Genomic DNA, 17,609 nt, shown 5'->3' on the forward strand with positions numbered 1-17,609 from the left:
CACACGCACACACTTGCACACGCACACACTTGCACACGCGCACACACACACACACACACACCCCTTACACACTGGCCCCGGTCCTTGCTACGCCTGAGATGTCCTCCCACCATATCTCTAGTACACGCTCAGCTCACCTGTCCTCGGACGTGACTCAGGTGTCACCTTCTCCCTTGGACTGTCATGCTCCCAGGAGGATCAGTGGCCTTTGCCCTGGGCGGTCAGGGCCCTGTGTGCTTTCTGCCAACAGAGTACCTGTCAGTCTCCCTGCCCAGTGCCCACCAGCAGGGCCCTTCCCGATGGCAGAGGCCTTCGCTAACCGTGAGCGACGAAGCCAGGACTCCAGCTGGACTCACTCCACACCAATGGTTTACACTGAGGCAGCTGCCGCGCCCTGTCTGTGCGATTCCTCTCCTGCACCTGCTCCTGGAGGGGCCTCCCTGCGATCTCACCTGGGCCTCCCACCCCTCTGCGAGCCCCGGCACGTCAACCTTCGGCGATGGCTGTAGTGCCCCTCTCGTCCCCAGGGACCCAGGGATCGGCCTCCGCTCTCGCCCCAACACGCTGTGGACGGGCACGGGCGAAGCAGGCCGAGCCTCCCACGGGAATCGAGGTGACCTGCTCGGAAACAAACCAGCAAGTGAATCTCAGGATGGCTGAGGCTCTGCGGACATAACCTCAACAAACAAAGGGCCTCCCGTGTTCAGAGCAGAAAAAGTGGATCCTGAAAATCAGGTTTATCTTTCCTGGGTTGAGGTTCCCTTCACTCCCTGCACCCCGAGACACAAATGGGGCTCACACCGTCCCAGCCATGCCTGCCCAGGGCTCCCCCGTGTCCTGTCCTCCCCGGGAGCGGTGGCGGCGTGAGTGGCCTTCCTGGGAGGCCCAGCCGACAGCCCGGCCTCGGAAGCCAAACAGACCGGGCAGGAGGGGCTGCTTCCAGCTCCCCAGGCCGAAAAGTAAACCCAGCTGCAGCCAGATAGAGACCACGAGCCACATGACTGGCACGCTACTCGGGGCGAGCCACGGGAGGGTTAGTTGTTAGACGTTCACTCTGGATTGCAACGCCTCCTGGCAGCTCTGTCTACAAGGTTGTGCAATCCTCCAGCACCATAAATACAGCCACACTCTGGCCTCTGGACGCCTCTGTCAGCTCAGCCTCCGGGGAAGCCTCACCTCCTCTCTGAGACCCTGGGTCCAGCCCGCCTGCCACCATGCGAACACCCTGCCTTCTGCTGCTGACGCTCTGCCTGCTCGTCTCCCAGGTGGCCCCAGGTAAGCTCCGGGACCTGCCGGGGTGCCCCATCCCAGGGCAGGGGCTGACGTGAGCCAAGGACGGCTGCCTCCACGTCCTGAGGGACAAGCAGCAGAACTTCCCAGGTTGAGTGACCTGCAGTCCACAGAAGGTGGCAGGCAAGCCAGCCGTCCCTCAGGGTCTGGGAGCTGTCCCCTTGCACAGCAGAGGAATGAGCCCGGCAGGGATGCGGGCCAGGCAGGGGCAGCTCCCTGCATCTCCCAGCCCCCGTGTCCGTCCTGGGCATCTAGAATGTATCCTGTGTAGATGGGGTTACTGCTTCACCTGCAAGACATCTCCTTAAGCTGGGAGGCAGCTTCCTGTCCAGAGAGAGGTGCCAGCCCCAGCCTCCCCCAGGGCACTGGGTGCAGCCTCCCAGGTGCCCCGCCACAGGCAAGGTGCCACCTCCCACCCCCCACCTACCAGGCCAGCTCGGCTGGTGCCTTGGACTCCCTCGGGGTGCAGCAGGCAGGCTGCACGGGCAGTCTCCCGTCTCCCCTGAGAAACCCATCCACACTCTCCAGGCGAGGGATCTCCCCAGGCTCCGGGAAGGGACTTCCCAGCAGGCTGGAAGATGCCAGCTTCTCTGGGCTGAAGCAGACGTGTCCCTAGTGTGACGGTGGGACCCTGCAGGAAGAACTGGGGACACGTTTTATCCTAGCCCCATCCCGCACACAGTGACCTTGAGCAAGACACATGTTTCTGAGCCTCAGTTTCCTCATCTGCAAGAGGAGGGGCTGGGGCAGATGACTCTAAAAGCACTGCAGCTCGGAAATTCACGGCACCATCCTCTGGTCCTTTCTCCAGGCGAGCACTTCATCCTACAGATAGGCCTCATGTACCTCAGTTATGTCTCAGTTTTCCCATCTGAAAACTGGGTACAATAACATTCTAAAAGCAGAGCTTTATTTTTCAAGTTGCCAACTGAGACCCACTGGAGAGGCAGGGAACTCAATGTAATGAGTGGCAGCCATGCTTTGTGAAGACTGGCACACACCAGTGCATGCAGGAAGGGTGCACACCGTTTCATTACTCTCAGGTTTCATGTTCAGGTGTGTGTGTGTGTGTTTACTAAGTAGCAACAAGAAATGTCTTTCTTACGGTAGTATGGTCCAAACTCCAGAGAGTTTGAGAGCCACTCTGCTACCATGAAGAGTTTTATTTTCAGTCTGTAACATCTAAATGTGATTACGAGCATCTCATTCAAAGAACAGGAAATGGAACGGTTTTTCCAAGGGTGTACAGGGAGGACTAAACTCACCAGCAGCTCTGAGCACCCAGGGGCCCTGCAGGCCCAGCACCACCTGGAAGGGGCCGCGCTGTCCCGAAACGTTCACGTGGTGGAGGACCGCAGGGAAGGGCGCTGCTCCATGTGGGTGTTTGTGCTGGGGTGTCATGTGTTGGTCTGAGTGTCCTCTGCATTAGGACGTGTAGGTTTCCCAACCTGCACCCTGGGCCGAGCTGCAGGGAGCCCTCCCCGGACTCTGCTTCATTCTTCAGGCACCGTTTCTGTTGGGGCTGGTGTCATCCTGTCAATGTCCTTGCTGCTGCCTGGTTTGCACACCCACAGAGCTGTGCTGACGCCCAGCTGGGAGTTCAGAGCAGGGGTGAGCCGGGCACTGCTCCTCAAAGGCAGAGCTCGTGTCCCGGCCACATGCCATTGCCCACCCTGAGCCCTCACGAGGGATCGGTCCACTCCCCTTCCTGGAGAAGCCGCTAGAGCTCGTCTGGTCCAACCCGGTCCTGTCACACGTGGAGAACCCACTTGACACTAGGTGAACAGAGGTCACAAGACTTAACGTTCTATTTTAGCAGTTTTCCACTCTGTCGGGAGAGAAAATGGGTTGTCCACATTTATCTCGTGCAAATGGCCTTTCTGTGAACACAGAACGAAGACAAAATGACAAGGGGACTGAGGACCTAGACAAGGACCCAGCAGAGGCCTTTGGAAATCAGATAGTTTGAGGCTGTCCTTTCACCAATACAGCAAATATTTAGTGAACAGCGACTGTGTGCAGGCCTTGCCGGGGAGTGGGGGAAGAGCCAGGAAAACACAAGAGCCCGGTCTCTGACCTTCCATCCCCGAACAGAGCAGGATGTGAAAAGCCCACACATTAATATAGCTCCTACTAATGGCAATGGCATTGGGAAACGCTGCCCACTCGGGGTGCCCAGGGAGCTGGCCTGGTCTGGAGGGGTCGGGAAAGGCTTTCTTGCAGAGGCTGAGAAGTGAACGAAAAATGGAAGTCGTTTTGGTGTGCACGATTTTAAAAAAAACATTAATTCCTTTTCAACACTTAAAAATTGGGATATGTCACCTATAGTGCTGATTTTTATCTTTTCTTAAAAATGCAAAAGCTGTGCAGCCTCCATCCCTGGCAACAGTGACCTGCAGACGGCTGCCCACAACCGGGTCCCCGCAGGCCCCGCCACTCCCTGGTGCCTCCCCCAGCCCACTTTGTGCATTTCCAGGAAGCACCCGCCTGCTCGGGCACCTGAATGTGCAGCCCTGAATTAGAAAAACCGGTGCAGGGGAGGGGCAGGCGGACAGCGAGGACAGCACACGGGAAAGCCCGGAGATAGAAGAACGAAAGCAAAAGTCACTATTGCCACTTTGTGGGTAACTAACCCGGCCCAAGTGACATGACTGGCAGGAGGCAGCTCAATGACTCAGACCCGGGCGTCAGCTCCAAGGCGGGCACAGTGCAGCCTCTTGAGGACCAGGGTGTGCCCGGGGGCACTGGGGGTGTCGAGGGGCCGGGATTCCCGCAAGCCGGGGCCCGGGATGGGCTGGGTCCGGATCAAGCAGGCCCCACTGGACGGGACAGGTGTCTGGGTTCAGGTGAGTCCCTAAAGGTTTCCAAAGCAGGAGAGTGACAGAATTGGACATTGCTTTTCTGGTATGGGCCTGTCTGCGGTGTGCAGGCCGCTCAGGGGAGAGCAAGAGGGGGTCCGGGGCAGCTGGCACGTCCTCCTGGCAACACAGCAGTTTCTCTCCCGACCGCACTTTTTCCCAGGCCACCCCCACTTCAGAGTAGCAAAGCGAGCCCAACCTGCTGCCCGGGCAGTGGTCTTTCCTCAGCAAGCCCCCTCCCTTCCCCTGCACCACCCAGGGACGCACCTGCACAGCCGGGCCCCACTCCTCACCTTGCACATGAGGGGCAGGCAAATGTCCCCTGCCCGCAGGTGCCATGGCCTTCACTCTCCACCCTCCCTGCCCCACACCTGGCGTCTCGCCCTGCAATCCCCACCCCAAGCTGCTTGCTCTAATTCCTTCTGCCTCTGGCCTCTGGCGACAGCTCCCAGGAATGTGCATGTTCTGGCCTCTGGGTTCCACCCGGCAAGACTAGCTCCTGGCTTCCCGGACACCTGGCCCTGCAGCCTCGGAGCTGGGCCAGACACAGGCGCCTGGAGAGCAGCTCCTGGGAAGCAGCAGGTGCTGTCACAACAGCAGTCAGGGAAACTGCAGGTGGCCCTTCACAGCTGAGGGGAGCAGCTCTGTGAACATCGCCCCACCAAATGCCCCAGCATCTCCATTCTGCAGGGACTACGCTTCCACCCCGCTTCTGTAGATATTTTTATACTGAAGCTCAGAGAGGTTGACTTTTCAAAGACTCCCCAGCTCTGACTCCACATCCTGTATGTGTTCCTCACACTTCCCAAAGACCTTGGGGTATGTCACCAGCCACAGGGATCTAGCTCAAGGATAATCTAGGAATTGCATGAAAACATTCAGGAACTCAGTAAGAGGCCTTGCGACTATGAACAGCCAGCGTCAGTTTCTCGGTGAACAGGGGCTGCCTGGATGCAGAAGGGAGCCTTGGGTCTTGTGTTATATTCCAGTTTGGCTTGGAATTTTGTTATTTGTTTTGCAGGAGTGGCATTTATATTTGATTTTATCCCCAGATACCTTAAAAAGATTCACAGAGGTGAAGTCAAGTGCATTCCTGTCCAGCGCCCACTGACTGCTCCTTCCCCACACCCCAGCGCCTAGGTGGGCCACAGGCTCAGTTTGAACACCCCCAAGGGGAGGGACGCACCTGATCCTGGGTCCTGCCCCCTGGCACCACTGCCAACAGTCACCTTGTCCTGACCCGGGGAAAGAGCCTGTGTCAACTTACCAAGGCCCAGAGGGGCCCATAGGCTAATCACTCACCTGTGACCACCTCGAGTGGCTCCCCACTGCCAGGCCATTTATTTGTCAGTGCGGGTAGGGGAGGCCGCAGCAACTACTGTGACATCCAGATTGTGCACCTGTATCTGCATTTGCTCCTCACAGGCCCAGATCGACAGTCACGTGGACCCCGTGGGGGCTCTCCCCACCTGCTGGGAGTCCCTGCTTTCCCGCTGGCTGGCACAGTTCCAGTGGGAGACAGGGAGCGAGTTCCGGCCTCATCTTCCCCAAGCACTTGCCGTTTGGGCAATTCTTTCCCGCCCCAGCCTGATGGTCTCTTAGTACAAGAACTTTATATTCTCCAGTTTTCCCTTCTCCTATTCCTCCAAAACTTGACATTTAGCTCTAATTGTATAATACAAAGCCACTCTTACAGCCCCACACATGGGGCTCGGGTGGGTTTAGTGTAGGGACCAAGCACAAGAATTATCAACAGCATCTCTCCTCTCCCTGTCTCTCCTTCTCTGAAAGTTTCTTTAGCGTATTTTATTTTCACAGCTTTTTTCTTTTTCTTTCTTTCTTTTTTTTTTTTTTTGAGACAGAGTCTCGCTCTGTTGCCCGGGCTAGAGTGAGTGCCATGGCGTCAGCCTAGCTCACAGCAACCTCAAACTCCTGGGCTGAAGCGATCCTCCTGCCTCAGCCTCCCAGGTAGCTGGGACTACAGGCATGTGCCACCATGCCTGGCTAATTTTTTCTATATATATTTTTAGTTGTCCATATAATTTCTTTCTATTTTTAGTAGAGACTGGGGTGGGGGGGGGGTCTTGCTCTTGCTCAGGCTGGTCTCGAACTCCTAAGCTCAAACGATCCACCTGCCTCGGCCTCCCAGAGTGCTGGGATTATAGGCGTGAGCCATCACAGCTGTTTTCGATATAAAGGCCAAGGAATCTTCTCTGTGTTTCCAGCGTATCTTCTGCTTCATGGCCTTCGAAGTCTTTCTTCTCAGAGCCACGACCGTCTGGCCTGGGCGGGCTTAGACTTGCTCGGCAGCACGAAGATCGTTGTCCCTTCTTCCTTTTCTCAGAGTTATTTTCGGACCCCACAAAAGTCAAGCCTGCCGTGTGCCCGCAGCTGTGAACCCTCCTTCCCTCCCTCTCATTTTCTCCCAGGGTGACCCATGCGGACGCAGTTTCTAGTTCGTTTCCTGCTACCTAATTACAACGTCCTTCCTGCAACCAACACCCATCATTACACTCGATTAGAAAAGCACTTGGTGTTTCAAGTGAGTTTAGGCTGGATTATTGACAATCCAGTGCAGCTGGCCTAGAAAATGCGTGTTGGAAGGAGTCGCTTTTTTAGCCGCACGCAGAGAAACTGGCACAATCCTCTCTTCCCGGCAGGCCTGCCCGCCACCCGCACACCTGTTCGTCCTTCGTTCTTACCTGTGAGTGTGTTTTCTCTTCTCCGTGTCCCTGTGGGCTGTGGACAGCAGAGGCCAGGCAGCAATGTGTTGGCTCATGGTCCTCGTCCAGCGCAGTGAGGACCGAGACGAGAATGAGCGCTGTCACTCTTGGGCAGGTGGGGAGAAGGATGGAGCTGGGAGCTACACAGGGAGCCCGCGTGCCCAGGCAGTGGACAGAAAGGGACCAGTGTGGTCATGAGGGAGAGGACGCCAGAGCTGCACACGCTGCAGAAGGTCCCCGGCTCTGGGAGCGTGAAGGAGACCTTTGCAGAAGCAACTCTGTTTTGATACATACTTTTTAAATTGGATGAATGTATTTTATTTTCATGGCTTCTTTAATAGAAAGACCACAGATTGCTCTCTGTGTTTCCAACGTTTCCAACAATTTTCTAAAATAATTGTTTAAATTGTAAGACATCAGGTGCATCCAGGAAGTACATGAAGCGTGAAGGGACAGCTTAGTGAGCCGTGAGCAAGCGCCCCCGTAGCCACAGGCAGGTAAGAAACGGGGTTTGCCGGCACCTGGGAAGCCCTCCTGGAGCCTACTCCTCGAAAACTCCCTCCTTCCCCCACGGGGAACCGCTCGCTTGACCTTTATGGAAATAACTTTCTGTATTGCCTGTACGTCTACCGCATTAATATTCAGACTGCATAACACAGCTCGGTTCCTGCACGCGTTTCCATTGGCCACGCGGAACCTGTATGCTTCCATTTCCGTGTGCCAAAATGTGGCCTTGCCGGGTCACGGGATACGCACGTAGGCAATTTTAATAGATGATGCCAGACTGTTTTCCAAAATTGTTCACGCTCATTTGCACTCCCACCCTCAGGGGATGAGAGGTTCCCTTGCTCCACATCCCTGTCAACACTTAGTAAATAATATGGATCATTTTTAAATTTTAGCAATCTTGTGAGATTAGTGGTATCTCACTGGAAATTTTAATTTGCATTTCCCTGATAAAAAATAAGTTGAATGCTTTGTATAGAATGACTGGCCACTTGAATTTTTTGGTGAAATGCCTGTTTGTCTTTTGCCATACGTTCTATCAGATTCTCTGATTCAACCGCAGTAGTTTTTGTATATTCTGTATGGAATATTATATGTTATATACATATTATACATATTACAAATCTCTTCTGTCTTGATGTTTTCACTCTCTTAGTGGAAACTTTCCTTCAACAGAGGTTTAAACGATGAGTTTCATATAGTCAAGTGTGTCAAAGCTTTTCTCTTAGAGTTAATGCTGTTGAGATCTTGTTTAAAGAATCTTTCTTTAACTCAAGGACATGAAGACAGTCCCCAGGAGTGTCTTCTAAAAGTTTATTGTTTTGCCTTTCACACTTGGGTTTATAATCCACCCGGTAATGGTTTCTACGTGTGTGCGCGTGTTTGGTGTAAAGTAAGGGTCAAGTTCTTTTTTAGTTCCAGTGTGAGTATCCGATTGTCCCAGAATCGGCAACTGGGAGAGCTGTTTTCTGCGCTATTCTGTTGAGTCACTGCTGTTACACACCAGTTCTCCGTGCCTGCCTGAGTGTTTCTCTGCCCTCTTGATTCTGTTCCATTTGTGTATTGATCCGCCCTTGTGTCATGGCCACACTCCCTTAATTACAGCGGCTCTACACGCAGTCTGGAAATCCTGTCAAACAAGTCCTCCCTGCGTGCTCTCCAGCCCTGTCTTGGCTATTCTGGGTCCTTTGAATGTCCAGGCAAGGTTTGCAATCAGCTTGTCAGCTTTCCCTGAAAGAACCTCTTGGGATTCTCATGGTATTGGGTTGAGTAAGAAGATTCATTTAAGAAAAAATAACATTTTAAAAAATAACCTTCAACTGCATAATGTAGCATTTCCACTTATTTAGGTCTTCTTGAACTTATTTCATAATGTCCTAAGCCTTATGTAGAAGTATTACACGTACTTTCTTAGGTTCAACTAGGCGTTTGACACTTTATGCTCTTTGATGTGGTGTTTTTATTTTAATATCATCTTTGCTGCTGTTGCTAATGTACAGAAGTCAAATTGATTCTATTTTCTTGTGTATTGATTTCATATACAGGAAACTTGCTGAACTGGCTTGCTTAATCCCTTTTGAACAGTCTATGTATTAATATAACCGCAATGTCTGTAAATAGTGCCGGTTTTATTTCTGTCTTTTGAACCCTTATATCTTTTACTTTTTTCCTTACCCTCCTCCCCTGCCTAGTATCTCAAATGCAATGTCAAACGCAAATGGTGGGAGCCATTCTCATCTTTGCCAATCTCAAATGCAAAGCTTCCAATTTGCGATCATGAAAAGTACTATTTTTGTAGGTTTTTGTAGCTATTTTTTATCAGATAAAGTAAGTTCCCTCCAGTTCCTAAATTTATTAAGAGTTTTTATCTTGAATCAATGCTGAATTTTTTCAAATTTTTTTTCTGCATCAATTGAAATAATCATAGGATTTTTCTTCTTTATTGTTCATAGCATTAACTGATCTCAAATGTTACGTGAAACCTTGTATTTGTGAAATATACTGAACCTGTTTTTATTCTGGTGGCTGATATTTTATGGAGGGTTTTTGACTTTCTGTTGGTCAAGGAGGTTGATCTGTAACATTCTTTTCCTTTTCTTCCGTCACTGTTCTGGCTACATACTGGTATTAAGGCCACATTGGCCTCAAACCCTGAGTATTCTCCCTTTTCCTATTCTGAGGAACAGTTTGTATAGGATAGACCCTGTGTCTTATTTATTGCTGGGTAGAATGTGCTGAGGTTACCTGAGGTCAACAATGTGGTGAGGTTATTAAAGCCTAGTTCAGTCTCGGACAGCATCAATAAGATCAATATGATATGGAGAAAATGCCAGCTGGAGATCAGGACACTGTTCCATGTGAACAGCTGAGTAGCCTTGGCCCGACAGGCTTCCCTGAGTAAAGGGATGGTGGGACCAGAATGTTCTCAATGCTCTTCCCTCGCCATGGCAACGCAGTCCAGTAGACCGCTCTGCAGTGATGGAAATGGTCTATACCTGCACTGCCCAGTGAATGCAGCAACCACTAGCCACACATGGCCACCGAGTACTTGCAGTGTGGCCAGTGTAATTTCAGTTAATGTTAATGTGAATGAGCCCTGTAGCTGGTGGCTACCATACTGGACAGCACAGCTCGACTGTGACCCAAACTAGAGAAGTGAAGCCTCTTTGGCCCTCGGTTGGTGGGACACATGGAAGGTACTGTTTACTTATTCCAGGCCTCAAACTTTAGGAAGTCTATTGACAAACTTGGCCACATCCAGAGAAGAATGAACAGGATGAGGAAGGCCTTGGAGAAAAATGAGAAATAGAAGGGCACGTTCTAATTATGAGATTCGGTGACATTGGGAGGACAGAACAATGAATTCTCGGTAAATAAAACTGTGACAGCTTTAGAGAATGACCACAGTTGCAGTCTGACAATAAACAATCACAGATTTCAGCAGAAACGGTGGTGAGCACAGTGGGAACAAAGGGATCCGACGCAGACGGAAGAGCACCACTGCCCGCAGGGACAAGGACAGTGCAGGACATGCTCGTGGGGTCGCCCAGCATCCGCACTGTGAAAACAGAGGGTGTGAGGTCTGGGGGGTGGCGGATGGGATAGAAAACTTACTTGGGGAATTATTTTAATTCCCTGAACAATGTGAGGTCTCTGGGCAGGAGAACACCCCACTCAGAAGCTCGCTGGGCAGCCTTGGCTTGTGTTTGGCCAGGGGTGACACAGCCCATGGACTGAGTGAGCACTTCTGACAACTCAGTCCCTTCCCAGCCCCTGAGATCAACCACGTGCAAATTTCTTGGAAGACAAAACTCCTCACACTCACGTGCTTTGCAGAATTGCTTGTCCTACTGTCACCAGATGTTCTCCATCGTTGTGGCCGCCAGCCATGAGTCTGAAGTGTTTTCGTTCCCCCCGTGCAGGTGTCGGCCTCCTGACCAGCCTGGGCCACAGACCTGACCACTACATGTGCTACAAGAACGGAGGAACCTGTCTCTACTCCTCGTGCCCGATTTACACCAAAGTCATTGGCACCTGTTACAGCGGGAAGGCCAAGTGCTGCAAGTGAGATGGGCAAGACCAGGAGAACCAGCGAAGCTGCAGAGTGAACTCTTTGTAACCATTCTTTTAATAAAGGAAGACTGTTCTGAAGTCTGCCTCCCTCAGAGCAGAATGAAATTTGCGTCTCCCTTGGAAAAGGTTTAGCAGGTCGGGGGTTAGGGTGTGGGGGATGGAACGTGAGACAGGCCAGGCCGCAGAGCCCACCTGGGGCGGGGGAGGGACTCAGGGCTGGAGCAGTGCTGTGTCCACTTGTTTCACCACCAAACCGCCACGTGAGGGCTGCAGAGGCCACGTGAGGCTGATGACGCAGCACCTGTGACCAAGGATCCATGATGAGGCAGAACCTCACGTGGGCACAGCCTGAGCACTAAACACTGACATGGAAAAAAGTCACTTACTATCCAGAAATACCCTTAGTAAACTATCATGTCAGCAAGAAAATAACTTCTGGGCTAAGTCATTGCACATTGACGGTTTATTGGTTATCATGGCAGAAGTTGCCCTAACTGTTAGACACAGGCCGGTCATGGTCTCTACCCCAAGACTGATGAAAGGTGAAATCCCCCGGGGGTAACAGCAGAGACCTAGGGAACAAGCAGAACAAATGGAAGCGGGAGACCAGGACTCCACGGCGAGTTAGCTGGAGGTGCCAGGGACCCCGTGTGTGGCAGTGTAGGATTACAGAGCTGCACAAATGTCACAAAATGATAATGTCATACCAAAACAGGACGTGGGAAAGTCTCTGGAGAGCATCGCAACAACAAAGTTGTGGTGCAAATATAAAACTATTTCTTACTTTTCAACCTTCACACCAATGCACAGAGATGTTGTTATGGTTACAGATTAGAACATGATCGTTACCGGTCTAGAAATACCAAAGCATCACCGGTGGCAGTTGGAAGGGGGGACAGGGAAGAAGAGAAGGGACAGGGGTGACGGGGTGCTGTCTTGTCATATACTGGTGGGAGATGAGGGATGTTTCCAAAGTTGTTGCATAAGAAATGGATGCATAAGCATTTTATATAAGGTATGAAAGAAACCAATAAAAGACTATCAAAATTTGGAAGTAAGAGGGGAAGTGTGTTGGGTAGTGTCTTAGTGCATTCAGGCTACTGCGGGAAAAATACCGTAGACTGGGTAGCTTTTATAGCAAACACTTCTTTCTCTGGAGGCTCCATAGCCCAATTCTATGTCTGGTGAGGGCCACTTTCCTGACTCACAGATGGTCATCATCTCGCTGTTTCCTTGTGTGGCAGAAGGGGTGAGGGGGCTCTCCGTGCCTGTTTTATAAGGGCACGAATCCCCCCAGAAGGGCTCTACCCTCACCATCCAATCACCTCTCAAAGTCCCCACCTCCAAATACAGGACCATCTGTGAAATATTCCTGCCAAAGACGTTGAACCTGAAACTCGTTGAGTTTCTAGACATAACTACTAATTTAGAGAAAACACAAGCGTGAGAGAAACAAGTGAAACAACAGCACGAGGAAGCAATCAGTCAAATCCAGATGTAAAACATCCCACAGGAAAAATGACCTAGTTTCTCCAAGAAAACAGTGGCATGAGGACAAAGGAGGAGTGCTGTGACAGAAAGAGCAAGAAGAGAGACCTTGTTTGGCTTCTGTGTTAAACAGTCTTCCTGCATCAGTTGACCCTGATAACATTTTTGTTAATGACTAAGAGGGGATTAAGCCTGAGCCTCGCCAGTGGTCACCACATGGCACTGAGCAATGACAACAGTGGTTTAGCAGCACGCAGGCTGGCAGATATTTTTCTCCAAGGGGTCAGATAACAAATATTATCAATTTTTCAAGTCACTCAGCATCTGTCATAACCACTCAACACTGCCACTGCATGGTGAAAGAATCCATGGACGATACATCAGAGGGGAATGGGAATGGCTGTGTTTCGATAACCTACAGGAACCTGAAAAGGGCGAGGACATTCCTATGACAGGATGGGAGACAGGTGCTACCCCAAGCTCATCCAGGTGCAGGTGGAACCAGGGACCTACGACAAGGCTGGGAGCTGACCCTCCTCCCTCAGTCTCGCCCTTCCCTGGTGCTCCCAGCCCTCCCTTGCTGCCCTGTGCGCTGGGCGACCCCTTTCTCGAGGCAGGTCCCACAGCCAGGTGGCCTCAGCACACCCCCTGGGACAGCACTTGCTCCTAGTCCAGCCCCCAGGAAGACAAGCCCACACAGGCCTCTCTCCCCAGCTAGCAGCGGTCCCACCGACCAGGCCGCTGGGGAGGTGTCACCAGCGTCCCCTCCCCATTCCCAGGGACTCACTCTACCCCTGCAGTCTAGATGCCCACAGAAGGTAAACATAGGGTCTTACTTCGAGGGGTTTCTGCTTCTGTTTGTTACAGTTTAGTTTTGTTTTGCTGTTTCCTGAAAACCATGTAAACATGTGGGGACACTTGCTGGAACCATTTCTTCCTGGGGTCAGTCAGGGCTGACCAGCCTGATCTTTTTTCCACAAGTAACAAAAACAACTCATCTAAACGGGACTCAAAAGACATCTGGGTGGAACCCACTTGCCCTCAGTGCTCCACAGCAGCCCTGCCCTGCCCCACCCCACACCTGGCAGGGGCCGTCTCTCTACTCTACTGGGCATGATAGACTTGGTTTGGAAACACACATGGCAACTATAAACATGCTAGACTTCCACCTGGCTTTGACACACTGGCTAATACTCCTGCCTGAATGTGCCAATCTCCTCCCCTTGACTCAGTCTCCCCACCATGTGCTCCGGGCAGTGGCCACAGGGATGGAGGGATGATCACTGTGGCTCCCTATGCAGCCAGCCTGGGCAAGGTTCACTTTCTCCTGATGTTTTAAATTCGATAAATCTCACACCCCTTCCACCTGCTTCCCTCCTGGGTAACTTGCACCGGGGTTTATAGTAAGAGCCCCTCCCACTGGGGGCTTCCCAGGCAACGTTCCAGCTCTCACTCTCCTGCTCAGGACATGGACTTCCTGTCCATCACCTGTGCACCTTAAACCCTTCTGGATATTTGTCCTCCATTAGCCTTACAGAGTTCTCTAAAGTGTATGTGCCAGGCACTGCTGGACATTTCCTAGCCCAAATATTCAAATATCTGTTTGCATTTGTGAAAATAAAATTTAAAAGCTGTTGGAATCCCAAAACACTTTAAGCCTTGAGAGAGATGTGACAGGTCTGAGTCACAGAACACGTAGTTGTAACTTCTGCTTCTTAGATTATAGCTTAACTGTCTTCGTCATTGTTCTCATTCTGTGAAGACTAGCAGAGGCCAGAGACCAGACCTCCCCCTCCCAATCACGGATCTTTGTTACAGATTAACTCCCTCCTTCATTGTGCTGCACTCAACTCAGAACAGAGGGCCCCCTGACCAGGGGCCCATGACGGTCACATCCGCAGCGTGGCATGTGAGACACACCTATGCTAAAAGAAAGGAACCACCTATGCTGATAAGATCTTTGTAACTATGCATTAAGCATTACATAGAAAGATGCTGGAATTCTGTTAAAGTTAACTGCACTTTGTCCACATAAGCAATCCATCTACACTTTGCAACTAACTTTCATTCCTTAGAATCTGTGCTTCCCAGAGGGCCCATTCCCCACCTTTGTGCCTGAATGGCTCTCTCAACACTGCATTCTGACCTTTTCATTTTAGGTTCACAATTCTCCCCTTGAGCCACCGAAACCACCTGAGCATTCTGTTTGCACATACACCCTGCAACTCCCACTGCCTCTCACACCAGGTCTCCATCCTGTCTCTGGAGAGCAGCCTACAGTGTCTCAGAGCTCTCTGTACCCTGAGGTCTGGTAGAGTCACTGGCAGTAGACTTCGCATGCATACTGACAGTGATTCAAATGGAGTGAATTTAGCAAATCCACCTCCTGTGTGTAAATTATAGGCTGATATCTAGAAGAGCTTTTTTCCTACATTTTCCACTAGTATTTTTATGGTTTCATGCCTCAGATTTAAGTTTTTTATCCATCTTGGAATAATTTTTGTGAGTGGTGAGAGGTGGGGGTACTGTTTCATTCTTCTGCATGTGGCTATCCAATTTTCCCAGCACAATTTATTGAACAGGACTTCTTTTCCCCATTGTACATTGTTGTCTGCTTTGTCAAAAATCAGTTGGTTGTAGGTAGACAGTTTTATGTGTGGGTTCCCTGTTCTGTTCCATTCATCTATGTCTCTATTTTTGTACGAATACCATGCTGTTTTGGTTATTATATGCTTGTAGTATAGATTGAGGCCAGGTACTGTGATGCCTCCCATTGTGTTCTTTTTGCCTAGATTGCTCTGGCTATTCAGGCTCTTTTCTGGTTCCAAACAAAGCCTAGAATTATTTTTTTCTAGATCTGTGAAGCAGGTAACTTGATGGGGATGGTGATGAATTTGTAAATCACTTTGGGTAGTATGGACATTTTAACAATGTTGATTCTACCTATCCATGACCATGATATGTTTTTCCATTTGTTTGCATCCTATATGATTTCTTTCCTCAGAGTTTCACAGTTCCTCTACAGATCGTTCACCTCCTTTATTCAGTATATTCCTAGGTATTTTATGTACTTTGCAGCTATTGGGAATAGCATTAAGTCTTTGATTTGACTCTTGGCTTGACTCTGATTATTATATAGAAATGCTACTGATTTATGCACATTAATTTTGTATCCTGAGATTTTCTTTCTTTTTTTTATTTTTTTTTTAATCCCAAACGACAGAAGAAACTCCTGGTGGAATCTTTTGGGTTTACCAGATACAAGATCATATCGTCAGTGAAGAATGATAGTTTGACCTCCTCTTTCCCAATTTGGATACCTTAACATTCTTCTCTTGCCTGACTGCCCTGGCTAGGACTTTCATCACTGTGTTAAATAGGAGTGGTGACAGTGGGCATCCTTGTCTTGTTCCAGTTCTTAGGGAGAATGCTTTCAACTTTTCCCCATTTAATATAATGTTGGCTATGGGTTTCTTATATATATGGCTTTTATAATTCTGAGATATGTACTTTCTATGCCTCATTTGTTGAGGGTTTTTATCATGACTGATGCTGAATTTTGTCAAATGCTTTTGTGGCATCTATTGAGATGATCATATGGTCTTTGTTTTTGCTTTTGTTTATGTGATGAAGCACATGTATTGATTTCCATGTGTTGAACCATCCATGGATCCCTGGGATGAAGGCCACTTAGGTTAATGACAAGAGTTTGCAAAGAACTCAAGCAAATCAGCATGAAAAAAACCAAACAACCCTAATAAAAAGTGGGCAAAAGACATGAACAGAAGCTTCTCATGAAAAGAATGACAAATGGCCAATATATATAAGAAAAAGTGCTCAACATCACTAATCATCAGGGAAATGTGAGTTAAAACCACAATGAGATATCACCTGACACCAGATAGAATGGCATTTATTAAAAAGCCTAAAAACAGTAGATACTAGCATGGATGCATAAAGAAAGTAATGCTTATACACTGTTGGTGGGACTGCAAATTAGCACAACCTCTATGGAAAACAGTTTTGGGGATTCCTCAAAGAACTAAAAGTAGACCTAGCATTCAATCCAGCAATGCCAGTACTGGGTATTTATCCAAAGGAAAATAAGTCATCTTATCAGAAATACACCTGTACTCAAATGTTTATTGCAGCACAATTCCCAATTGCATAGATGTAGAAACAACCCAAATGCCCATCAATTCATGAGTGGATTAATAAAATATGGTATATGTGTACCATGGAGCACTACTCAACCATTAAGAAAAGATGAATTAATACCTTTTGCAACAATCTCAATGGAACTGGAGACCATTCTCCTAAGGGAAGTATCTCAAGAATTGAAAAGCAAATACCACATGTACTCGCTATTAAATCAGAACTAACTGATGAGCACTCCTGTGCACAGAGGGAAGCAAAACTCAGTGAAAAGCAAGCATGGGGTAGGGGAGAGGCAGGGAATAAACCAACCTAACGGGTACTATGAACACTATTTGGGTGATGGGCACACCTACAGCCAGGACTCAAGCATTATAACAACAATCCATGTAACCTAAAACATTTGTACCCCTTAAAATTTTGAAATAAAAAAAGATCTTCAAAACCATATCCACTTGATGCTAAAAGAAGAAACCTGCTGTCAGGTGGAGAAACAGGTGGGGCAGGGCCGATGGGAACATAAGGGGGAAACTCAGGAAGCAGCCATGCGCCCTGCAGCCTCACACCCTTTCTGCGCTGCCCCCGTGGGCACAGCAAGGCTGGCCAGGGCAGGCTGACACCAGAAAGCAGGTACTGAGGAGGAGCTTGGGGCCCAGAGACAATAGTGTAATAACCAGCCCAGTGACTCTGCTCTGTGGGAACGAGGGCAGAGGGTGGTTAGATACGTCCCGTCCCAGGGACTGCAGTCATCCAGGCGGCTGCCACGGCACCACATTCTCACCCCAGAGGGTTCCTGCTCTGCCTTAGCCAGAGCAAAAGGTCCACTTTGTCCTCTGTCCCCATCAGTTGATTTCCTCATCTCCTTACACTATGTGAGTCCCTCTCCCCTTAGATTTCCTCCCACCAGCCATTGGGGAATCTCTTGTCCTTGTATCCATGACATGGCACCAAAGTAGGTCACCTCAAAATCTGGGTGGCGTAGGGGACTGCAGGCTGATTTTTAAGTCAGACAGTC

At 49.7% G+C, this 17,609-nt stretch overlaps 1 protein-coding gene across 1 annotated transcript; it reads left to right on the plus strand.

Annotated features, from left to right (window-relative positions):
* Window positions 1–1,093: 1,093 nt before the first annotated feature.
* Window positions 1,094–11,029, plus strand: DEFB1 (defensin beta 1). The gene is made up of 2 exons (XM_045535640.1): window positions 1,094–1,275; window positions 10,801–11,029. Exons 1-2 carry the CDS (start codon window positions 1,215–1,217, stop codon window positions 10,944–10,946), a joined length of 207 nt encoding a protein of 68 aa, XP_045391596.1. The 5' UTR covers window positions 1,094–1,214; the 3' UTR covers window positions 10,947–11,029.
* The last annotated feature ends 6,580 nt before the right edge of the window (window positions 11,030–17,609 follow it).

The sequence above is a fragment of the Lemur catta genome, chromosome 22 (genome assembly GCF_020740605.2).
Source record: "Lemur catta isolate mLemCat1 chromosome 22, mLemCat1.pri, whole genome shotgun sequence".
NCBI classification, from domain to species: domain Eukaryota; kingdom Metazoa; phylum Chordata; class Mammalia; order Primates; family Lemuridae; genus Lemur; species Lemur catta.